We start from the raw sequence: 26417 nt of genomic DNA, 5'->3' as shown, positions 1-26417 counted from the left end.
AGGTGCTTAGACTTCTATCAACCCCTCAGATTCAGCAGACCCAATACAACCACAATGCTTATGCTACAAAAGGCAATCTTTTTGATTGCATTAGCATCAGGAGCTCGTATTAGTGAACTGGGCTCTCTTAGATGGGGACGATGCATCATGCAGACAGCTGACCATCAATTATCATTGTCCCCTTGCTTATCATTCCTGGCCAAAAATGAGGATTCTTCAAAGAGGAAATCTATTTTTATAAGAAAACTCAATTTAGCAGACAAGACATTACGCCCGGTTCAAGCACTTAAGGTTTACCTAGAAGTCACGGCAAATATCCCAGAGGGTCCTATTTTCATACGCCCTAGCACAAACTAACCACTCTCCCTATATGGGCACTCAATGTTTTTTGTGTCTCATTAAAAAGGCAACTCCACACTCCCTTCCTAGGTCACATGATATTAGGAAAGTAAGTACGTCTTTGGCCTTCTTCAGAAATGTCTCTTTCAAAGAAGTCTCCCAATGTGCAGGGTGGTCATCAGTTAAATTATTGCCATGTGCTGGAACAAATTCAACTACACTGTGTATCAGTAGGTGGCATGGTCAGTCTTAACCCCTAGGTGCTATGGCAGAAAACCAGCGGTCTTATTGATGGTGAGTATGCTACTATTGCTGGGAGAAGGGCGACAGTACTGCAACCAAATCCAGCATGCTTAGGTAAGCCACTGTAGAACTACATCCTAAAACGTAAGTTCGTGTATAGTTTCTTGTTTTTTGGTACCAAAACCTGAAGAGTATCTGGAATAAAGAATGAGACTTGAAATGTGTAGCTTGACCTCAGACCAGAAATGTTTTTCCTTTGTGTTGTTGAATTTAAAATTGAGAGCTTAAGCCTTTTTCATCACCCGTCAGTTTTTTTGTAAAGCTCCTTGAGAACGAAACAAGCAACTACACTATCAAAAAACAGGTTTTGACGTAGGAAAAACCTATTTCTGGTAGTCGCAGTTGAGTCCTTAAAACCCCCCCACTTCCCTGACAAAAAGGCATGGGATCTGGGCAAGAGATCATCCAGCATTGACCAACAGAGTATTGGCTCCTTGGTCTTTAACGGCCCAGTTGTAAACAAGACATTGGAAAAACTGGGTTCAGCTTTGCTGAAGATAAGGGAAAGTGCCCTCTTATCTTTGAGTCCATTATATACTCCATCATGTGTTATAATGTTAATCATTACGACACAGTACCTGGCCAAAAAGACCAACTAGAAGAGAATTCCATGATATTAGTTTGGTCACCATGGAGCTCCGGTAGACCATGGAAGGTATCTCCTTGAGGACTCAACAGCGAATACCAAATAAGGGATTTTGACAAAGGAAAATCTATTTCTGGGAAGACCTGTGTCACCCAGTGAAATGGTTCCATTAGCACTCATTTCTAGGCATAAATATTGCTAAATATACCAGAGAAAAAGCTATCCACAATGCTGGGTTACTACCCTCAGATCGAACACCATAACGGTGTCGGTATACACTAGGGGTGAGCGGATGTCCACTATCACAGGCCTTCGTCCGATAGTTCTCTCTATTCTCAAATTCCCAAATTGGGTGAGCCGCAACAAAGGTTGTCCATCCGCTTACCCACTAGGCGTCATCACGTGACCTACCGTCATCCCAAGGTTAGCACCCACCCAGCTTGGTATATCACCCGGGTGGGAAGGAAAGTGCAGGGATGGGTCACTGGGTGACACAGGTCTTCCCCCAGAAATAGATTTTTCCTTTGTCAAAATCCCTTTCTGGGCTCGACCTGTGTCACCCAGTGAAATGGTAACAGAGAATCAGCCATACAAGAGCTTGGTGGTAGTGACAAATAAAAGATTACTTTAATGGAGCTAAATAAAACTAAGAGAAAACTTTACTGTGTTTTAATATTCTCAAGTCATAAGATCAACCACAAATTCAAAACTATGAGGCACACAGTCTAAAACCATAAAATTAACTAAACCAAGACACTTAAGGCTAACAAAATATGAACAAAAACAAGGTAACTGCAAGTCCACGTGTATTGGTCAGGCTGTGAAGCAGATCTGACCTAAGGCCAGGATGTGGGCAAGCAGGCGAGGCAGGTAGGCTAGAGACTACACCAATAGGTAAACGAGGTAACAAACCAAAAGGACAAGGAACAGTCATAAACTAATCTTGAGCTGGACCAGGAGGAACAATACTTCCTGCAGCTACTGTGGGATATTTAAGAGCCTCTAGGGACTTAAGATAGTGGCGTTTAAATACTGTTGGTGATTTCCAGCCCGTATATTTTTTAAGGTCATCAAAATTCATATTATGGAAATAGTTAGTTGAGGTGGCCACTGCACGAACATCATGTACCCGAGGTACTGACTCCGGGTTTGCTTGTTTAATGAAATAAAAATTTGTTGCCTGATGGCCTTTAGGGAAATATTACCCCATTTTCCCTAACAAAAAGAGGGCCTGAATTTCTTCTAGATGTTCTATTTAAATAAGCCCTTAAAGCATTGACTGGACATAAAGACAGATCCTGTGGAAGGGGAATAATCTTCCAAGGAGACCATCTATTCTGTGGATCTTCGTTCTTTGCTAGAAAACTGGGGTCTGGAGACAACAGAACTTCACCTGACGGGAGGAAATCAATATAATTGGGCTCTCTAGAAAGAGCTGACAGTTCAGAAATTCTAGCTCCTGAGGCTAGACTTACTAGGAATAACGTTTTCCTTAACAGACTCAGGTATGAACATAAATCGTTATCAGTGTCTGATGCCAATTTAAAACATCGTCATTTAAGTACCAGGAAACTGTATGTGGACGGGTTGTTGGTCTTAAGACGAGCACATGCTTTAGGAATTGATGAAAAATAGGAGTCTGTAAGATTAATATTAAAACCATGTAAAAATATTTTTCTTAAAGCTGATTTTGTTGTAGTAATAGTACTAGTGGCCAATCCTTTCTCGAATAGTGATCTGAAAAAGGAGATCGCTAGGTTCGTGGTCATTTCATGAGCTTCAGATTCCCTCAAAAACAATGCTAACTTTTTAACTGCTGAATCATACTGTCTGAGAGTAGATTCTCTCTTATCTGATTCTAAGAATAATGTATTAAGAGGGTCAATGTTAGCATCTTTCTGTGCTGCAAATTTCATGAAGTCCATAAAGCTAGGGCATTCAGAATTCTTGAGGAAGCTGACACAGTCCGAGTTTGCACTACTTGTGTCAACTGTGGGTTGGGGATATGTTTGTGCGTGAGCTTCAACTCTAGCAGTAAAGGAAACCAACTGCTCTTTGGCCAGTTGGGTGCCACTAGTGCCACTTGACCTCTGAAGGATCTGAGTTTGTGTAAAACTTTCATTAACAAATTTATTGGTGGACCCAGATAGATCCTTTGCCACCTGTTCCAGTCAATTGACATCGCATCTGTGGAATAAGCTAGAGGATCCAGATTTGGAGCCATGTAACACGGAAGCTTGTGGTTGCTCTCTGTGGCAAACAGGTCTACCTGGAGACCCGGTACCTGAAGACAAATCCACCCGAACGACTCCGTGTCCAAGGACCACTCCGACTCCAGCGGGGTTGTTCTGGACAGTGAATCTGCAGTGACATTTCGAACACGTGCCAGGTGGGTGGCTGACGGGTGCCAACGATGTTTCCTTGCTAGGGAGAAAATTGCGACCATTACTTGATTGATATGACTCGACTTGGAGCCTCCCCTGTTCAGGCAATGCACCACTACTGTATTGTCCAGCACCAGTCTGATGTGAATCTGTCTGGCTGGCCTTAGTTTCTTTAATGTTAGAAACACTGCCATTGCCTCTAGGATGTTGATATGGAACTGGCAGAATACTGTCGACCACGTTCCTTGAACTTTCTTGAGTTGGGAATATCCTCCCCAACCGCTTAGGGAGGCGTCCGTATGGATCACAAGTGAAGGAGGGGGGAAACTGGAGAGGCACTGATCTCAACAGACTCTTGACTGTCGACCATGGTCGAAGCCTTTTCCTCAATATCTGCGGAATCAGAGACAGTTTGTCTCTGTTCCTGCTGTTGGCTCATTTCTGCCATACTCTGTTTATATCCTTCAGTTTGGCTTTCAGCAGCAAGTCTGTTACTGAAGCGAACTGAAGAGAGCCCAGAATCCTTTCCTGGGTACGACGAGAGGCTTGTTTGTTTTTGAGGAACTGTCTGGTAGCTTTGGCTATTTCCTTCCTTTTTGCTGGCGGTAGCGACAGTTTGTGTGTGCTTAGGTCCCACTGGACTCCCAAGCACTGAAATTGAGCCACTGGAACTAGACGGGATTTCTTTCTGTTTATTTGGAAACCCAGTTACTCCAAGAAGTTGATTACTATGTAAGTTGCTCTTCGACATTCCTTGACATTGGAAGCCCAAATTATCCAATCGTCCAGATATGCTGCCAGCATAATCCGTAACTCTTGTACCTGTCTTGCCAGTTTGGTAAATATTCTGGGTGCTATGTTGAGCCCGAATGGCATGACCCTGAATGAGTATGCTTGTTTTTCTAGTCTGAACCCCAGGTAAGGAGAAGTTTTCATAACCGGGACGTGATAATATCGTCTGTAAGATCTATAGAGGTGGTGACGGCCCCACAGGGAAGTAGGGTCCGTACCTGCGAGATTGTAAGTATGCGAAACTTGTCGCATTGAATGAGTGAATTGAGACGAGACAGGTCCAGAATTACTCTTTGTTTGTCTGAGTCCTTCTTCGGAACACTGAACAGACGGCCTTGAAATTTCAAGTGTCTGACTTTCTTATTGCCTTCTTTTGCAGAAGTTCCATTGCAAAGTCCTGTAAGTCTTGGATGGATGTTGATAGAACCTGACTGGTGGAGGAGGCCCTTTGCTCCAGCTCCATCCCAGACCTTTCGAGATTATGCTGTGAGCCCACGGGCTGAAGGTCCAATGGTCCCTGAAGAGATGTAATCTCCCGCCTACCTGGGTTGTCTCATTGATTGGGGGAGGCCCTACTTCCTCTGATTCCACGGCCTCCTCTTCCACGTGAGAGGGACCTGGATGCTGCCCTACCTCTGTAGGCGGCTCTAGCTCTGCTTCCCCTCGCATGCCTATTGTAGCCTCGAAATGTCCCTTGGCCCTCAAACGAGGCGTTGAAAGCTGGGGACGTCACGAAGGTTGTTTTAGAAGCCGAATTATAAGTGCAATCAACTCCATAGGGTACATACGTTTGCATACTCATTCCATGCTGTAGGTGAACTTGGATTTGCCTTGCCTAGGCTACATATGAAATAAGCATTTTAAATGTTTTTACAGTGATTAGAGATGAAATATCAACAATGACAAGATAATCTCTTGTGTACTGTTATGTGTTAATCATATTTAGAATCCATTTAACTTGTAATAAAAATGGTACTGTACATCAAGCAAAGTTCCCCCCCCCAAAAAAAAAAAAAAAATTGTAACATACATACATATGTATGCACTCATTCAATGGCGTCATGAACTTCTTGGAGTTTAGTTTTGTATTTTTATGTTTATGATATATTAATTCATATTTCATTAAAGGACATATACAGGACAGAGAGAGAGAAGAGGGTAAACAAACGAATCAGGAAACGGCAGTTTTGTGATTTTGAGGCATTTTACTTTAACATAAAGTATGTTAGTTTATCATTGTACAGTATATGTGTTTTACATTTATGTACAAAAATTAAAAATAAGACCATCAGTACATTCGCTTCTCCTAGCAACTAAAAAATTATTTTCCTGTCTTTCGGTAGTAGGCTCAATCAGCTGATTCTGGGAACGTAAACATTACAAATAGCGGGACCACTAGTGGTTCCAGTTGGGGGGCCACCTGGGCAAGTGCCCCCCCCATGAAAAATAATGATAAAATAATATTGAAGATTGAGATAATAACATAAATATGAAAATGGGAAAAAAATCAAAATTTTTCTGGATCCACCAGTGAGCGGGACAGTCGTTTTTTTATACATATTACGATGGTTAATATATCAGTATAACAATACAGTATAAATGGATTCTGTTGGTAAAATAATAGTTTCATTACCATTACCTTTATGTTAAATACAGCTGTAATAGCCTATTAGACTTTTGCAAATGGTTGCTATGAGTGTAGCACCTGGGCTAGCCTAGGTCTATAGTTCACACATAGCCTATACATTTTTATCTCATGTATTGTAATACAGTATGGTAACAACTGATAAGGAAGTTGCTTTATGAAAATATGTTAATGGTCACAAAACCATGGTAGGCTGTGGGTAAACACAGGTAGGCTATATGCCTACTGATCTGTGTCATTTACTAGGGAGATAAAAAATAGGGGTTGCATTATTTTTTTCAAAATGTATTTATGTATATTTTGTTACAGATATTGGTAAAAAGGTAGATAATTGCCTTTTGCATAAAGTTTCCAGTTTAAAGTGTGATGATTGTTGTTTATAAGCATACTGAGTGTTTACAGTTGTGTGGTATTGACAAGGTTAGGTGAGGAAGGGCACAGAGTTACCCTTCAGTACCCCTAGATATTTTTACTAGCCATCATTTGGATTTCATCCATATCCGACGACCGTTGGCTGTGGTAATTCGGATAACTGAAGGATTACTGTGCTATATGTAACATAAACATGAAACCAAACAAGCTCTATCAAGTCAGGTCTACCTAGCCCACTCCCAGCCATAAAAATTGCTCCTCAGCTCCTCCCACCCTCCAAAACAACACCTCTGAGCCTTCCTCTACCCAGCCTTATTGCCCCTCCTCTCCGATGGCGCCTACCATGGAAACTTCTTGAGGCCACCCCCACCCCAAAAACCCTTTCCAGTTCAGTCTGAGCATCAGCAGTGTTATCAACATTTTCTTGAGGCTACACAGCATTGCCAACCATTGGAGGGTGGTTTTTAAAATTTTTTGAAATTATATATATGTATGTATATATATATATATATATATATATATATGTATGTATATATAGATATATATATATATATGTATATATATATATGTATATATATGTATATATATATATATATATATATATATATATATATATATATATTATATATATATATATATATATATATTATATATATATATATATGTGTATATGTATATATATATATATGTATATATATGTATATATATATATATATATATATATATATATATGTATATATATATGTATATATATATATATATATGTATATGTATATATATATATGTATATATATATATATATATATATTATATACATATATATACATATATATATATATATATATATATATATATATATATATATATGTATATGTATATATATATATGTATATATATATATATGTATATATATATATGTATATGTATGTATATGTATATATATATGTATATATATATGTATATATATATATACATGTACATATATATATATACATATATATATATATATATACATATACATGTATATGTATATGTATATATATACATGTATATATATACATATATATACATATACATGTATATGTATATGTATATATATACATGTATATATATATACATATATATACATATACATGTATATGTATATATATATGTATATGTATATATATATATATATATATATATATATATATATATATATGTATATGTATATATATACATGTATATGTATATATATACATGTATATGTATATATATATATATATGTATATATATATATATGTATATGTATATGTATATATATATGTATATGTATATGTATGTATATGTATATGTATATGTATATGCATATGTATATATATATATATATATATATATATATATATATATATATATATATATATATATATATATATATATATATATATATATATATAAAATACACACACACATTTTGGGGCCTTGATCTCTGTCCGGGTGTGTCAGATAATGTTGAGTTCTGGACAATGGCTGTCCAGACAATTGAGAGAGTACAGTACCTTTAAAAATTTCTGTAGTTTTATGTCATTTAAGAGGGAAGGCATTCCAGTACCATGCCTGGTGTTTTGCCATGGAAGCTGTTTAGCAAGTCTTCAACCAGACTGGCACCAGCACTGCCCCTGCTTGATATTGTGGAGATACCCAGATGTCTTTGTAACCTTTGCTGATACCTGGAAATGGAGACTGACTCTCCAATTGAACAAGTTCGTCATTCAGCAGTCAAGATCTCAAGACTTAGTAAGATCAGGATCAGCCAAGTCCTCAACCCAGTAGTGGTAGTCTCTGCCAGGAAACTTGTCTTCCCTGAAGAGCCTGGCACCACAGGCCCACCTCAGGATGAAACTTTGAAGGTATTGTTTAACTGTGGTTCCCCCAAGAGTTCTAGAACTTCTACTCATCACAGTTGCATCAATACATGGTGAAGGAGCATTAATTCTTGGTCTGCATGTGACAGGCACCCGGTTGGAATTGGAAAAAAGCTACATATCAACTTGCCAGAATTGTTGGCAGTTCTCTTAGCTCATACATGCAAGCTTATCAGTTTTGATGAGAGCTCCATAATCAAAACCTCTATGTCTGCTCTAGGAAGAGATTGCCCTCCAGGCAGAGGCCAGGGGAATCTAGACTGTTCTTTGGTTGAGCTATAGCAACTAAAATCGTTTCAGCACCTGTTAGTAAACCATTCCAGGATCTGTGAAGCAACCTCTTCCAAGCAGATTGTTGAAGTAGCCACTCTTAAAAATTTAAAGTGGTAAGTCTTCTTAACACCTCATTTCCTGCAACTGACAGCTTTGCTAGCTATCTGCCTCTTCAGAGTAAAGTTTTAAGACATGCAGAGGAATCTTATCTCGAGTACTTGAACTCTGTGGCTTGGAAGTGACTGTACCCAGAAAATTAAGTTGACTTTCAGTGCTTTATGAGAGGGCATCCTTGTTGCAATACCTGTTCAAAACATTCATTCACCATCTTTCCAGGAGTCCTTATTCCTGCTAGTTGTTGCATCTTTGAGGTGAAGAGTGAGCTACATGATTTTTTATGCAGCCACCTCTAATGGAGATTGGTCTTCAGTCAGCCTATCATCTCCTCCTGACTTTATCTCCAAGACCGATAGTCAAGATTACACCATTCCCCCATTTTCCAGCCCAGCCTTATTATCTGCTGATGCAAGTGATCCTCTTTGCTCAGTGAGAGCCTTATCAACAACTGAAGAGATTGAACCTTAGAAAGTGTATAACTCTAGACTTTTCCTGTCCATTAATCAGCAGGGGATGCAAAACTCCATAAATACTGTACATTGTCCTTCTGGCTGAGACAAATTATTCTTCATGCAAGTGTATAGGTGTCTGCAGACAGGGCTGGCCAGTTTGCAAAGTACAGTATGTTCATGAGATCTTGTTTTTTTTTAACTTCTACTACCTTCAGTGGGAACATTTAAGATCAAGGTTATTATAGATGCAGGTACATTATGTAAATTATGTCAGTCCAGCTTTGGTATATTTACCTGTGGGACATTAGGCACAAGGGGATGAGGTGGTTTATTTATCCCCATCCATTCACCAAGGTGTAGTCTTACTGAGTTACAAGCTTCCACACTGCACCTTGTTGCTGGCTGATCTCTGCACCTTGTTGACATATCATGTCTGTTTTTACTCCTCAGGAGTTTTTATTTACATTATCCCATAGATTATCTTGAACACTTGATTCCTGGCCTATTTTATCCCCAGATGCTTCATTAGACTCATCAGACCTTTGCAGAAGTTGGTACAAATTCTCAAGTCTTCCATTTAAATAGCAATTCAGGCTATTTATGATTGTTTGTTTTGTCATGAGACAAAATAAGTTTATTTTTTTACAAAAATAAACTAATTTTTCATATAAATTCACCAATCATAAAAATTATATGTTTTGAAAAATAGATTTTCATGGATGTTTTTTTATTATTGCAGTTTAGTGTCCAAACCATATTGTTGTATAGACAGTTGGTGCTGGATAATAGAACTATATTTTATAGAGCAGTTGAGGTTAAATCTATGTTTACTTACATAAAACGCAGATTTCAAACAATGTCATCAATTATAAATTGCCTTACTTTCATGCAATAGCTCTTCAGTCACAATAACTTGTCTTGATTATTAATGAGAAAATCCCCTTGCATGAATGTCATTTAATTTTATCAAGATTTAGTTTCCTGCTTTAAATGGTACAGTCTTTATCTGAAATATGAAACAGATATGATTCTGAATTCCTTGCTTCTCTTGGAATCTGGGCTAGTGTTTAGTAATAATCTTTAAAAGACATTATTTTTTTAGGCAATTTTATTTGTTTCATTCCAGATACAAAATGGAGGCAAATATATAAATCTCTGATTAAAGTTTATAATTAATGTATGCCCTGCAAAAAGCTGTTACTAACATTCCAATGCATAGCATGATGTACTCAGTACACTACAGTTTTATGTGGTACACTAAGATAAAAAAAAACTTCATATTAAATATTTACCCAAAAATAAGTTTCCATAGCATTCTCTAATTGGATTGGATAAATCTGTACACTTGCAACACTGCCTTTAAATCATATGCAGAATTTTCAAGTTCATTAATTATCACACATCATTAACAAAACTGATTTCATGTTATAGATTACATTAGTCTTAGGAATTATACATAGTATATATAAATTACATCTTGAAGCCCCTACTAAGCTAGAGATCACATCATGAATTGGTATATACTATAACATTTACTCTACCAACCATATTCCTTAAAGAATTTACCTCTGGTTGAAAGAACCATCTTGAAATATTCCACTGCTAAACGATAAAAAAATTAAATTAAATTCTACTGTAAACTGAAAATCTTTTAATAATTTAGAATATATGAAGTATAGTTTTTGGATCTAAACAGTATTTTTATTACAGTTTGCAGTGGTAACATGCTTTCTAGTACGTTCTCTCATGTAATAGACCAGAAGTCTTCAAGGATATGGTTTGTGCTGTTGCTAAACAATTAGCAAGTCACATTCACATACAAGAAGACATAACATTACCATATTCAATATGATAATGAAGTATAATCAGGGTGTATTCAGTTCAAATCGCAGATTTCAACTAAGTACTGTACAAAATGAGTATGAAAAGGAAAATCATAAGTACTTAATATTGTTTAAACTGTAAATTTTTATGGAGAATGGCCAATAAGAAAGCTAGCTACAAAAAAGCTAGTATATCGCATGTTGCTCAAACAAAGAAAGCTTTGATAGGCACTGACTGAATAGCTCTAATATTAGTACATGTAGTTGTTTGAATCACTTGCAAGTACACTGTATATATGTACAAAATAAAGGCTGTTGAGGATCATATAGGGATTACACCAAGCAGCACCTCACAGGTCACTCTGGCCAGGTCCAGGAACTGCAACAAAATACAGAAGATAATTATTATTGAGTTTACAAAAACAAATTGGTTTTAAGAGACAAAGAAGATGAACTTGCAAAGGCTACCCATGCACCTCAAGACAAACTATAAAATTCCCCAAAATTGTGCAGATGCCTACTAGAGAGGACATGCATTTAATGTACACAAAAAAGGATATCAAAAGGTCTTAACTCATAGGATACTTACAAGGGGAATTATGAGCAAATCCTCAACACAAGCAAGCCAGAAATGGTGACAGAGAAAGGATGACAGACTGAAGTGTGTGGTCTCAAAAAGTGGAAGAGGGTAAAAGTAAGGTTGACTCAGGTTATTTTGCCGGCGTCTTTTCAAATTTCCTTCAGGAAACTAATTACAAGTGAGGTTTCACACATTCATTCTTTTTGGCCCAGTATGTTCCTTGCAATTTTTTGTAGTAGTAAAATTGAGATAAAATGTCTGAATTGCCAGAATAAGCTGTAAATTATCTCAAACAACAGTTATCTGGTATATTATGATTTATACTATATTATATCTGCAAGGCATATAGTACTTTAGAATCTGGCTGTGAGATTAAAAGTTGAATGTGATGAGCAATGCTGGTGCCCAAAATGCAGACAAATCAGTGGTAGTATTTGAGTTTACCAAATATGAAATGCAGAGAAAAACGTGATTTTTTTTTTTTTTTTTTTTTACACCAATATTAAGTAGGTGGAAATTTTCCAAATCCATTACTTATAAAGAAGCCATTAACTCAGCTTAATGATGATACATCAATATTGTGCATTGAAGTCAAGGTTTTCAACAGCAAGGAGAACCTTGGCAAGGAGTTACTTTGCATGACAACTTTTGTTTTATGTTCATTATTGCTAACTGGATACCTGGTCTAGTGGTCTGGTTTAAATAAGGTTTTATATTATTCAGATAAAGCACCATTAATTAAGTTTACTTATTTCTTTGATATGCTAACAAGAAGTTGGATCTCATCAAAACTTCACGCAGTGAAATAATGAAATAGTGTTAAGCCCAAAAACCTATGTTGCTTAGCAACAGACAATGAAGTAAATACCTAATTTTCTTTCTTCATCTACAGAAGAAATAATGGTCACACAGAGAATCATATCTAGCATAGAAATATTGTTATGAAGCAGATTAAATCAACAAAGAGTTCTACCCCCCACTAGTTTGGCCATGTATTATTATTATACTGTAATTCTATAAAGACACTATTTCCCAAAAGGTCTAACAGTAGCTTTGCATTGACACTGTAACAAAGTATGATATGGTAAATGGAAAGTCAAATACTTCCAAGGGAGTCCTGATTAACTACTGTTATCTGAATTCATAAACCAAGTCTAATTATGCACCTCAGTTATCAGTCAGCCTGTGTTATTCTGATCTGCTATCTTTTATGAAAACAGGTTCTGCATCACAGATTTAAAAATGTCTTTATAATTACAAAGCATTTATTTTGCTTATCCTTTAATGGCCAGTGGGCACAATTACTAACTTAGGACAAGCAGTGATTGTCTAACATTCTGTGCCATTCACTTTCACCCTTGGCATACAGTAATGTGTTGAGTGCTCTTAACCATTTTCAGCATCTTTTATATTCTTAATTTGTAAAACTGAAATTTTGTTCCCTTTGTACCCCTATATAAGAAATATTAAAGTTGCATACTTGTTTTTAATGCAGTTCCAGTCTATTACTGATTTTAATTTTAAGTGTTTGTGCAGGCAACAATATATACAGTATATATTGTTACATATTTTCTCCCTTTTCCTTTTCATATGCACATACTGTAGTGGCATTTCCTTTCAATTTCTTGCGCATACATTTGTAAACTTTAGCTTTGCTTATTCTTTGTTTTGTGTTTCCTTTTAAAAAAAAGTAAGTGGTCTTATTTATTAAATATTGTTTTGATGAAGGCAAGGATTAGACAAAAATATTTGTATACTGTACTTACTTTACTGTATGTTGTGTTCTTCAAGTTTTGATGAATGTGGATATCTCTCTAATACTCAAAGAGATTCAGTGTCTTTTATACCAAGCCACCACTTGTTTACAAGCTGTGTCTGGTTCTATGCTACATGCAGTCATCTACTGAAAAGCCTTTGCCACAACCAATTTTCCTGGCGCCCAAATTGTTTGGTGACCATGCAGTCACAACTGCAAGGCTTGATATGCTAGGTCCCTTTTAGTTATTTTGTTGGGGAGAGTTACTTAGACCCTACAGTTAAAAACCCTCATTGTTTCTTTTCCTAGCAATACTACTTACTGTATGTATCAAAATTAGTCAGAATGTGTGAAGTCAAAATATGTGATAGAAATGAAAAGAAAAAGTATGAATACACCCAAGGAGCATTGTCAGTATAACAAATATAATGTCTAGTCCCTACTTGGTGATTAACAATAACTATGTTGACATGGGTTCCTGTTTCATAAGTTTCACAATCAGTCTGATGTGAAAAATATCATATTTCCACAACTTTTATCTTTCCCATTTTTATGAATGTTTAGATGGGAGGAAATGTCATTACTGGGTATGGTAAATGAAATGTGTATGTAATATAAGTACAAAGATTATAGATAACTTTTAGTTAGACTTTCCTCAAAGAGCAAAGGTTTCTTGACATTCAACACAACTGCTACAGTTATCATCTGGCTTCATATGTCATCTGCGATTTGTCTAAGAAATACTTCAAGTTGGAATATAGGATTTATCTATGTTTTGATAATCCACAATGCTGACAAGCTTACCACACTGCTTTTAACAGTATGAATTGTGCCTAAATAAGAAGTATAAAATATACCAATGATAGTGTAGATTCAGTTTAAAAATATTATAATTTCCTGTTAAAGGTTACAGAAAAAGTTTTAAAATGTTTGTAAAAATTCAACCTCATAATAATCCTAAACAAATAAAATTTCTAGCACTACATAGAGCAGTATGTACAAAAACTTGTAAAATACTTCAAAGGACATAATATTTTGTATCAATATTGGCAATAAAATACAGCTTGATTCGTAGAAGGTAAATGTCAAGGTAAAATAAATAATTACAGTATATGATAGTACAAGATAAATGGAGATTCTAAGTGATGAGCACTTTATTTCCTTGGCTTTAAAACTGAAGGATGTGTTGTAACATTGTCTTGAAGAGACCTAAAAGTACGGCCAGGGACACGACATCCTTTGTATGGAAGAGGTTCCTCCTTTAACTCTGTGGTATCAGGATATGAAGGTTCAGATTCACTAGGTTTTACCTGTTCTTGCTCTTGGCTGTACTGACTTTGCAAAAATTTGAATGAAGGGGAGGGAACTTTTGCTCCTCTATAACCAAATCCTGAGTTATCTTCTGGCTCTGGTTTTAAGGTGTCTTTATCTGTTTGAGAATACTGTTGTTCTAAATCATCCTCCGGAGTATCATACTGTGACTGTAAGTAGCGGAAAACTCTACCAGGGGCAGCCTTAGGCTTTTTCCTTACTCCAGTCTGGTCAAACTGAGCAGTAAGCTCTTTCAAAACTGTATCTTTAGTCACTGCTGTACGGGCCACTCCATTATGGTAATATTCATCTAGTTCAGCTAAAGAACTTGAAGCTCTTGAAGGATTTTCCCCATCAGTTATATCTGAATCAAAACTTTTATTAGTGTCACTCTGTAAGGATTTCAGTACTCTTGGTGGAATAGGACTACCATTATAACAAGGTGAAGGACTCTTTGAATCAAATTGCAACTTTGGCTCATGAAGTTCATTAGAGTCACCAGAAGAGTATTCAGCTTGTAGATGTCTAAAGACACGAGAAGGAATGTGTCCCCCCTCATACCTTTTTTCAACACTCTGATTTTGAGGGTTAGGACTGGCTGATTCTTCCCCTGTGAGTTTCATGAGTCTTGGACTATCCTGACAAGGAGAATCAGGTGAAGGCCTGTTAACTGGTACGGTGCTTGGAATAGGATGGGGATTCACTGTTTTCCAAGTAGGTGATGATGGTTCCCTTGAATTGCTTAGGGCTGAATTCACAACCCGCTCTTTAGAGCCATTGAAAGTGACTTTGGGAGACACATGCCGATAAACCTTACTATCCTTACCACTTGTGTAAGAACCAATTTTTGAAGGGGATGATATTCCACTGTCAGAAGAAATGTCATGTGTAGGAGAAGTGAGGGAAGAGGGTGAGTTAGGAATTGAGGATTTGCAGTGTGGTGAGGGGATTTGATTGGCTGTATGCTGTGTGTCATCATCAGGATGGCTGGAAGATTCAGAAGTATTGGCAGGTTCTCCGGCGTCTGTGGCTAGAAACAAAGAACATGCAAGAATAGGCTGATCAAAGCATAGTCCAAGCAAAATCTTGTAGGGTATCTTAGCCAGCAAACCATACCACATGGAAATAAATACAAGCTACAAACAGCATAAAAAAGATGTGAACTTACAAAACTGTAGTCAAAAATTACACATCCGCTCACCATCTAGAGTTTCATGATAGGAAATAGGACTGATGGCTGTTGAGTTTTGGTGTAAAATTTTTAATGCTAAGGATTAAAGAAAATTCAAATGATTATTCCAGAAAATAGAGGCATTAATGTTAATTGATGTTATGAAAAATGTCACTTTCATATATCCCTTAATTTTAAGTGATATGAAAGTGATTTTTAAGATATTAAAACACAACCAAACCTCCACACATAGTTGGTGCAAAATGTGCTGTCTAGATGGGATATAAAGAGATCCTTGTCAAAGATCAACTCCTTATAGCATTTATTTGGCCATTTGAATTTATTTCATATCTAAATTACCTACTAACTCTTCAAATGCAGAAGTTTCTCACACTACCCTAATAATATCACTCTTAAAGACTTACTTTTAGATGAATAAATTACTGACCTATGAAAAATCTTGTGGGATGTACCTGTTCATCAAATTAACAGCAAATGTTCCATATTCTGGTACAGTACCCTGCTTTTATCAAGACATTCAGCCCTTATAGGATTAATTTTTCATTTTGAAATTCAGACCATACAATTGGGGCATTGTACATCCTTGCAAAGGAATACTGGATGTGACATATTCAATGGATTTGACAGTAGAAATGTTATTGCATAGGATTTCTCTAAGTATAGGATTTATCTAAATGAAGTGATATACTGCACTGTACTGTTAGTAAAATGAAAAATTGTATATGTCATATACAATGTATGAAAATTAACTGAATTTTTTAATAAATTTTATCATCCTAATGCTGTATTAATATGGGAAATAAGGACATTTTTTACCTTAAAACACAAAGTAAAAAATCAGCAAACAAAATGCAAATGACTTGCACTAATCTGAGTTAGCAAAAAAATTAGCTGGTATCCTATCCTTTAAACTTAGTGTAACTACAAAATAGGAACATAAGGAATCTGGAATGTAACATTCCACATAATGCAGTTTTTGGAGCAACATTCTTTCTCAATAGAATATTTAAGCAGCAAAAAACCCTGAATCAAAAGGAGCTGCAATGCAGGCTAGACAAAACAGAAATTAAAAAGGTAACATTTCACCCAAACTAAATATGAAGCAAAATAAAGAAAACAAAAAAGCAACAAAATAAAACAGTTCTGACTTGCAGGCAAAGCTAGGCTAAAGATTACAACCTTCCATTGCATTCTTTAACCTCCTTGGAAATCAAAGTACATGTGCTAGGTTTACTGTAGCACGGAAGATATCTTAAAACTTAAGAAGCTTTCAAAATGAAGTGTAAAGTTGGAAAAAGTGTACAGTACAAGCAAACATGATCACCTTCAAATAATATTCCCACAAAGAAAAACACAGTAGTAAATTCTACATATAAACAGTATACAGTATATAAATACATGTGTACTGTATTTATATTCACTATTATTATTCACTTAAATTTGCAAATACGTAGCAACCTTGCATCTCAGTTGGGCAGAAAGTAAATTACCAAAGATGTTTCTATGTTATCTTGAAGGAAAAGAGAAATAAATTTATGTTGTTACCGTATACCAGTAATCACTGTAAAAGTAATTGGAAGACAATTGTAATTATCATCACTCTGAATTCAAAAAATGACCTCCTGAGTTTCAAAAATCAATTAGTAATAGTTATGATTCTTCCCCATAAGCTTTAAATTAATTTTCAATGTAACTTTTTTTATTGCACTGAAATAGAGTACCAAATAAAATTTGTTATATAAGTCTTAAAACTTGGTCTGTGCTTGAAAATTTTCATTAATAATCTGTTGTATCAAGTAATAATGGTTTATATATACTTTCATAATAGGTACAAGTCTTTTGAAATACCAAAATATAACTGTACTTTGTTCAGAAATACAAAATTCTTAAGATTTTTACACTGAAGAACCAGACTTATAAAAGAAATCTTATGAATTTCAAAGCATTGTCCACTAAGTTTGATGAAACATCTCCTCAAGCATATCAGTCATGTTTTACAGGATAAGCACAATGTATCTATAGTACTTTGCATTTCTAGGATCATTGTACCGTATGGAATATGTATCCATCATCTAAACACATTTTCTTATGTGATTTTATATTCTATTTCCATTTTTGCATACATGTCTGATACCTACTGAGAACCTGTATACTTCCATTATGTTTAAGTGCAGTCAAAATATGCATATATGAAAAACTGCAAGTACGTAACATGATTTATTGCAAAGATGCAAGTTCATCAGAAGATATTATGTTAAGTCTAAATCCAGTCTGCACTTAATATCATGGTTAGGTCCTGAAGACCAGGTGTTAGCTGAAGTAGAAATTGGTATTACTGTATTATAAAAATTGGGGAACAATGTTTAAGTTAACTCTAGTTTACCATACTAATTTTTTTATTCTTAATGAAATTAACCTTTTTGATAATATTTACACATAGCAACCCTTATGGATTTAACAATGACAGTAGGCTAACATCAAAATAAAAAAACAAAGTTAAAAGGAAACACTATAAACTTTTTGCTAGCAGAAATAGCACTTTACTAATCCTCTATAACAAGAGCAAAGTTTTTATTGTAAATTTATAACCCAACACTGAAAAGATATAACTTAAACACAAAAGTTATTGTAGTGTCAAAACACCTGGAGAAAAATACCTATGCCATAAATGTTATGCTGAAAAAGTGATTACTTCACTGGAAAATGAAGAGAACAGCTCTTCCTAAGAGAAGTGCCACCTACAGCTGCTGGGGAATGCAAAGGTAAGCATTTACAGAACTCTCCAACTGTCAGTCATGAGCCAACACCACAGAAGGGTTAAATAAGAAGTGATAGTTTTAAAGCATAAAAGAATGGTAATCATGATAGGGGCTGTTATGTACAGAAAATCATAAATTCTGGGAGTAAGATTCCTTATGTCCTTGGAATACCAAGTGTGCAAAGAATGACCAAATAGCCACTAACTGTGCTTTGGAATCCAGATGCTTAGTTAGGAGGAAAGGGATACTTCTTCTGTAGAGTGTATGAAGATAGCTCTAACACACAATTAGTAATTGTGAACTCATAAGTTTGTGATGAAAATATTAATATCACTTCAGTTCAGATGCTAAAAGAATTAATATTGATTTAGTACAGCATCAAATGACAAACAGATAGCCTGACATGGAAAGCAGTAATTCTGAATAAGTCTTAGATTTTTCCAACTAATGCTGACTCAGATTTATCTGGACAATATAGTATGGTTCAGGCAACCAAATTTGGCCATGAAAAGCCTCATCTGACTCAAAATATGCACCCATGGAACTAACGGCTTTGTGTTAAAAAAAATTTTTTTACAAAATTTTTTTTTTCTAAAACAATTTTCTACACTGACTTTGAAACACAGGAGGTCAGACTTTAATACTAGAAAATTTCATAAGAAAGCACCATAGAAAGATTACCATTTTGTACTGTATCTGCTTAAAATATAATTTGCTTTATTACAACCATTGCATTCACTAAACTTGTTTTAATGTAACCTTTTCTCAAATACTAATTCATTTGAAGATGATGATGATGCCTTTACTAATAAATCAAATTTACTGAACTGATAAAAAACATACAAAGAGATATGCAAGCTTCAGTCTATCTAATGATTGGAGGGAAACATTCTCTTACCATCATCAGACCCAGTCATGGCTTGGAGCATACGGAATGACCGTGATGGAATATTGCCGCCCATGTACTTCTTCGGCTCGGGAACTGCCTGCTCTGTATTGCCTGCATTATTATTTACACCTGTTCACAGAAAAAATATATTCATTCATGCAGTCAAAGTAATCTGTTCCAGAAACATAATGTTGAAAAGGTGATTACTTCACTGGAAATGTTTTTAATATAACAGCAATTTCATATTAGCAAAGTAAGCATTATTATTATTATTATTTGTTATTTGGAGTAGACCTTCTTTGATGCATGTTTTGTTGAAAATAATGGCAGTTTTCAACGAATTGATCTTATACAGTACAGGGTTTTTTCAATTCTGATAATTCATTTTTCTGGCTCAGCTAGGTTGAGTAGAATTCCAATATTCATACTTGTCCAAATTGGGATATTTGTCAAAGATTATATATGCTTATATCTTGCATATTATGTAGTCTACATGTTTCAACCATCTCAGTGGTCATCATCAGGATGTTGGTGAAGACAAACTAAATGTGTAACGAGTTAGATCAGCTTTTATATGAGTGGTGGGCGGGGTCAAATTCTGCACTGATTTATCATTGGAGGCGTGCGGGCATTCCTTCTCTCTCTAAGCTGCATTTCATGTGTTGATGGTCTGTTCTGCATGCGAGCGCTGCATTGCTGGGAAGGAGCAGGGGAATTTTGATAGGCACTCCCGTTGAAAGATGAATCCTGTTCAGTGGTTGCGTTGTGTGGGGTGCTCGTGTGGGTCTCCTGGTAGCTGTAGGAAGAAGAAAGGTCTCTTCCGTGATGTTCAGTAATGGTCTTTCTTTTCCTATATGCAAGGCTTCCAAGAGGCACACAGTCAGCGATGGTCTGACGCTTGATCTATAATGTCGATGTTCGGGATAATATCTTGTTTAATACTCTGGTTGTGGGCAGTTTTTGCATGATTGAAGATTGCTCCCTCTTGTGCTTGGCAGGACACTCTTCGAAAAATGCATTGTTGTCATTCCAATATAACTACCAAGGCACCCTCGGATGTGGCATATAACGGTAAACTACGTTGGTTTTCTTGAGAGGGTCCTGCTGAGGCGCAGCTAGATTGTTTCTTCATTATCAAACTGCTTGTTTTTTTGTTCTTGTTATAAATTACTAATTTGACCTTCTTCTCGGGGTTGGTGGTGTTGACGTTCATAGAAGAGAATGTCAACACCACCAACCCCGAGAAGGTCAACTTAGTAATTTATAATAAGAACAAAAAAACAAGCAGTTTGATAATGAAGAACAATCCAGCCGCGCCTCAGCAGGACCCTCTCAAGAAAACCAACGTAGTTTACCATTACCTATACCCCGTCCGAGGATGCCTTGGCAGTTACATTGGAATGAAAAACGATGCGTTTTTCGAAGAGAGTGTCCTGCCATGCACAAGAGGGAGCAATCTTCAATCATGCAAAAACTGCCCACAACCAGAGAATTAAACGACAAGATATCCCGAACATCGACATTATAGATCAAGCATCAGACCATCGCCGACTGGCCTCTTGGAAGCTTTGCATATAGGAAAAGAAAGACCATCACTGAACATCACGGAAGAGACATTTCTTCTTCCTACAGCTACCAGGAGACCCACAGCGAGTGCCCCACACAACGCGACCATTCAACAGGATTCACCATTCAACGGGAATGCCTATCAAAATCCCCTGCTCCTTCTCAGCGATGCAGTGCTCGCATGCAGAACAGACCATCAACACATGAAATGCAGCTTAGAGCGAGAAGGAATGCCCGCACGCCTCCATTGATAAATTAGTGCCGAATTTGACCCCGCCCACCACTCATATAAAAGCTGATCTAACTTGTTACACATTTAGTTCGTCTTCACCAATGTCCTGACAACAACCACTGAGATGGTTGAAACATGTAGACTACATAATATACAAGATATAAGCAAATATAATCTTTGACAAATATCCCAACTTAGACAAGTATGAATATTGGAATTCTACTCAGCAACCTAGCTGAGCCAGAAAAACAAATTATCAGGAGAATTGAAAAACCCTGTATAAGATCAATTTGTTGAAAACTGCCATTATTTTCAACAAAATATTATTATTATTATTATTATTATTATTATTATTATTATTATTATTATTTAACCAAGTCAAGAGTAAAAATAATGAACTCTGATAAGGCTGGCCTAAGGGGTTGTCTTTGACAAAAAAAAAAAAAAAAAAATTGATTTCATCTCATACCTTGCATTCCTTAAAACATCTGATAACTGGATAAACTGAAAATGAAAATTCTGACAAGATTTCCTTAAGGGCCAAAATTGTTTTAATGAGACTTTGTATTGGTCATTCCCAATTGACACACAGCTTTATTCTTGATGAAAGTGATGCTCCAGTCTGTGCTTGCTGTGGCAGTCTGTTGACAGTTGAGCACATTCTGGTTTATTGCCCAATATATGATGCTGCCCACAGGAAATTTGGTCTTTCAGGGAAACAGTTTGCATATATTTTAGGAGACAATGTTGATATCAGCAACCTTGTAAAATTCATGAAGGAGATTGATGTATATTCTAAAATTTGACTTATTTTACTAAGATCTAATTCTACCAATTGCCTAATGCATACAGGTGTATGCACTTATACTTTTATTTATATTTCTTTTCACTTATTATTCATTGTAAAATGAAATATGGTTTTTACATTGTCTCCCTGTAGGTTATTACCATCTTCATTTACATTTCATTAATATTTCATTCCATTACGGCTTCATTTACATTTCATTAATATTTCATTCCATTACGGCGCTGAATGACCAAAATAGGTCCCAGTACTTGGGCTTGTCCCTAAATTTCATAATCCATCCATCCATCAATCTGATTTATTTCCACAACTTAACCTTTTCTGTTGGTTGAAAATTGGACATTCACAAATGATAAGTAAAACTGTTAGTGTGAACCTGCATTTTTTGCATATAGAGATTGGGTCATATGGGCTATTCATCAAATACAGTATCCATGGGTCATAGGTGTGCAACTCATTCAATAGCCCGGAAAAAAAAATTACTTCAATGTGGTGTTCTTTTTAGTTCAAAGATGACCGCAATGTAATCTTGGCTTGATCTGCTTTTATTTATTATTGCCTCAGGTTCATTATTCCCTGAAATCTGTCTGTCAAAGTAAATTATGTAATTTTCCCATAGTATGTCTACTATGGATAATTTGTATAAGTTCCCCTGTAAAGGCATCAAGCGCCTCTTCATTTCTGCATTAATCATGTCATGTATATTACCTGTTATTATTTCATATTTTTATATATCTTTCTATACGTATTATTGTCTGGCCTTTCCGCCCATATATGTAACCACTTTTGTACATTTATTGTAATGCAAATTATTCTCATTTATATGTCATCTAACAAACACAAATTCTTGCCCAAATGCGTGACGTGGGATCCACAGGTGGGTGACCACCTTTCTGTCTGCATTCCTCAATGGCTTCCGAAAAATAAATCAGCCATACCCAGACCTTTTGTCTTGAATCTCACAACTGGTGACCTGAGGTATGACAGGTAAACATGCAGTTTTCATTAACGGACTAAATACAGCCGCATTTACCTTCAGAGAGCCTTTAGCGGACTCAAAACAGTCTAGGCCTCTGAAAGCTCCTTCCTCAGAGGAACCCCATGCCATTAACGAACTAATAATGGCGTCCCCGCAAGGGCATGTTTTGGCATTTCGAACAGTTTTAGCCCTCGCCATTCATGACTCACATCGACCACTGGAATTCTAACGCCATTAGCGGACTAAATACAGCGCGTACTCACATTTTGGTGTGTGACAGTAAAGATGGCAGAGTGAATTACAATGCGAATCCGGAAACACGGAAATCGTCTGCGTACCCCTTTCGCCCATAAATCCAGACGCGGTGAAGCTCCCCCCACCATTTTTGCGCCAGAACACTGTATCTTGGTTTCTGTGCGCTGATGCTCACTTGCGCGTGGTGCGCATCACAGATGAGAAGACCAAGGCAGACATTACCATGACAACTCTACCTGAAGAGGTCCTCAATAAAATCTCCCCATGGCTTGACTCACAGCCAGACAAGGTCATGTACTCGGCCTTGCAAGACAAGCTAATACAAACATATTCCGTGCCCGTCCCCGAAAGAGCACAGTGCGCACTAGACCTGTTGACCCAGCCCCAAGGGGAAGCATCACCCAAGGACACCTGGGACGAACCGAGGTCTGGTAACACTACCGGGCGTTGACGCAGATGGGTGCAGGAAGGAAATCAGCCTGACAAAAGGAATGTTCCTGCAGCACCTTCCGCTGGAGGTGAGGGGCCAAATTAAAGATGCAGACGCTCTTCCCATGGACGAGGTGGTCGACGTTGCACAGAAAATCTAAATCTATGAGGCCATTAAAGCCTCCGAACATGCCGCCGCCCTCGCAGACGGAGGACGACAACTGAGAAAACATAAACGCGACCTACAGGAGGAAGGCACGGCCGAGGGAGCAGAGGGCGCGGATGCACCTGGCGTGGTACTACTTCCACAGGAGATTTGGCCCCAGCGCCAAGAACTGCAGATCCCCCTGTTCCTTCACAAAAAACGAGAAGGGTGGCCACAAGTAACAGCAGTGGCTGTGACAGACATCTCCCGACCAGCAGGATTCTTCATCAGGGACGAAATATCAAAGCGGCGCCTGCTGGTTGACACAGGGCTATGCAGTCGGTATTCCTGCCGTCGGAGGAGGACTAGGCTACACTCGGACAGCTGACTCCACACCCTCCCTGTTAGCCGTGCACGGAACCCCCATCCACTGCTACGGAACCACAACCCGCACAATCTCCATCTTGGGCTGCAGGTACCACTGGCCTTTCGTCATCACGAAAGTCAAGTTCCCCCTCCTGGGCGCTGATATCCTGGGACACCACGGACTCCCAACCACTCTCCACCGGACCGGGGATGCCCGCCATCTGCTTCACAGCCTCCAACAATTACGCCACCCTCCTCCAGGAGTTCCCGGAAGTTTTTAAACTAGAGCTCCGCCTGTTGCCAGTCAACAGGCCCCCCAACTCATGCCAGGTTCCGTCGCCTGCCCCCCTAAAAACTACAAGACGCCAAACGGGCTTTTGCCAAGGTGGAACAAATGGGCGTCTGTACCAAAGCATTGAGCCCGTGGGCATCTCCCCTACATATGGTAAAGAAGTCAGATGGTTCCTGGAGGCCCTACGAAGACTACCGTTGTCTGAATTTAGTTACCACACCAGACCACTACCCCCTGCAGAACATGCAAGACCTGACGAGCGCCCTTCACGAGGCCAAGGTCTTCACTAAGGTGGACTTGCTTAAATCATACTTTCAGGTTCCTGTGCATCCTGACGACGTTCCAAAGACAGCCATCATCACGCCGTTTGGGATGTACACCTTCTCCTGCTCCACCTTCGGCCCCAGGAACATGGGGGCCACATTCCAACGCTTGATGGACACCATCCTGGGAGACCTGCCCTTCTGCGTCTGTTACGTAGACGACATCCTTATCTTCTCCAGGTCCCCAGAGGAACACCTTTACCAAGTCCGCGCTATCCTGAAACTCCTGCAGGAGAACGGATTAGTCGTCAGGTTCGACAAATGCACATTCGGGGCGGAAAAAATGGATTTCCTCGGACACGAGATCTCCCCAGCAGGAGTACACCCCATGGCCTCAAAAGTGAAAGCAATAGAAAAGTTACTGATGCCGCAGACAATCAAGGCCCTTCAAAAGTTCCTTGGCGTGGTGAACTACTATTGCCGTTTCATCCCAGGCATCGCCCGCATCATGTATCCCCTGACAGTAGTCCTGAAGGGCAAGCCAAAAACGCTGATGTGGGACGATCCGCAGCAGCATGCGTTCGAAGAGACAAAGACAGCCCTCGCGAATGCCACCACCTTGATGCATCATAACCCCACCGCTGTCCGGAGACTCACCACTGACGCCAGCAACATCGCCTGGGGGGCAGTGCTCGAGCAAATAGTCGATGGCGCCCCCTGACCTCTAGCCTTCTTCAGTCACAAGTTGTCGTCGGCAGAGACCCGCTACAGTGCCTTTGACAGAGAGCTGCTCAAAATCTACCAGGCTGTGCAGCACTTCAAATACCTGCTTGATGGTACTCAATTCACCATCCTCATGAACCACAAGCCCCTGGTGCACACATTCGTGAAGGCAGGCGACACGTGGTCGACAAGGCAGCAACGAAACTTTGCCGCCATCTCCAAGTTTGGTTGCACCATCACCTACGTCCCCAGCAGGAAGAATCCAGTAGCCGATGCTCTGTCACGGGTAGAAATCAATTCCCTCCACCTCGGCATAGACTATGAGGACCTGGCGAGGGAGCAAGCAGAAGACTCGGAAATGGAAGCCTACAGGACGGCACTGATGGCACTCAAATGGGAGGACATGCCCGTGGGAGATTCGGGCGCAATATTTCTCTGAGACAAGCACCGGCCACCTGCCCCTGGTCCCTGCCTCGAGGAGGAAGAAGACGTTCGACATCATTCACGGCCTCTCCCATCCATCAGAGCACACAACGGCGTGCCTGATGACAGAAAAGTTCGTGTGGCACGGCATCAGGAAAGACGCCCGCCAGTGGGTGAGGAGCTGTATCCTGTGCCAAACCAGCCAGATCACAAAGCATACAGAATCAGGTATTGGTGATTTTCCCCAACCTCGTTGGCGCTTCAGCCACATCACATAGACGTCGTTGGACCCCTACCACAGTCTGGGGGCGCCAGGTACCTCCTGACGGTCATAGATCGCTCCACTCGCTGGCCAAAGGTGACACCTATGGAGGAGGTGTCAACAGCATCCTGCGCAGAAGCCCTCTTCTCCAGTTGGATCAGCCGCTTGGTAGAGAGGGGACAACGCTCACTGAAGGCAGC

The 26417-nt window shown here is 38.3% G+C and overlaps 1 protein-coding gene across 30 annotated transcripts in view; it reads right to left on the bottom strand.

The window, feature by feature from the left end:
• Positions 1-10441: 10441 nt before the first annotated feature.
• The window catches only part of LOC136852221 (trichohyalin-like), a 392138-nt gene continuing 376162 nt past the window's right edge, over positions 10442-26417 (bottom strand). For 19 of the 30 annotated variants that reach the window (XM_067126670.1, XM_067126688.1, XM_067126694.1 and 16 more), the window contains 2 exons: positions 19487-19606; positions 13154-15667 (listed from right to left, as the gene is read on the bottom strand). In XM_067126670.1, the coding sequence (XP_066982771.1) occupies positions 14481-15667; positions 19487-19606 (1307 nt within the window). In that variant the 3' untranslated portion in view covers positions 13154-14480. Of the gene's footprint in view, positions 11370-13153; positions 15668-19486; positions 19607-26417 lie in introns of those variants that run through there. The other 11 variants (XR_010857106.1, XM_067126802.1, XM_067126817.1 and 8 more) reach the window with 1 other exon arrangement.

Source organism: Macrobrachium rosenbergii, chromosome 3 (assembly GCF_040412425.1).
Source record: "Macrobrachium rosenbergii isolate ZJJX-2024 chromosome 3, ASM4041242v1, whole genome shotgun sequence".
In the NCBI taxonomy this organism is placed as follows: Eukaryota; Metazoa; Arthropoda; class Malacostraca; order Decapoda; family Palaemonidae; genus Macrobrachium; species Macrobrachium rosenbergii.
Note: the sequence above shows the minus strand (reverse complement) of the source record. Positions and strands in the feature narration are given on the sequence as shown.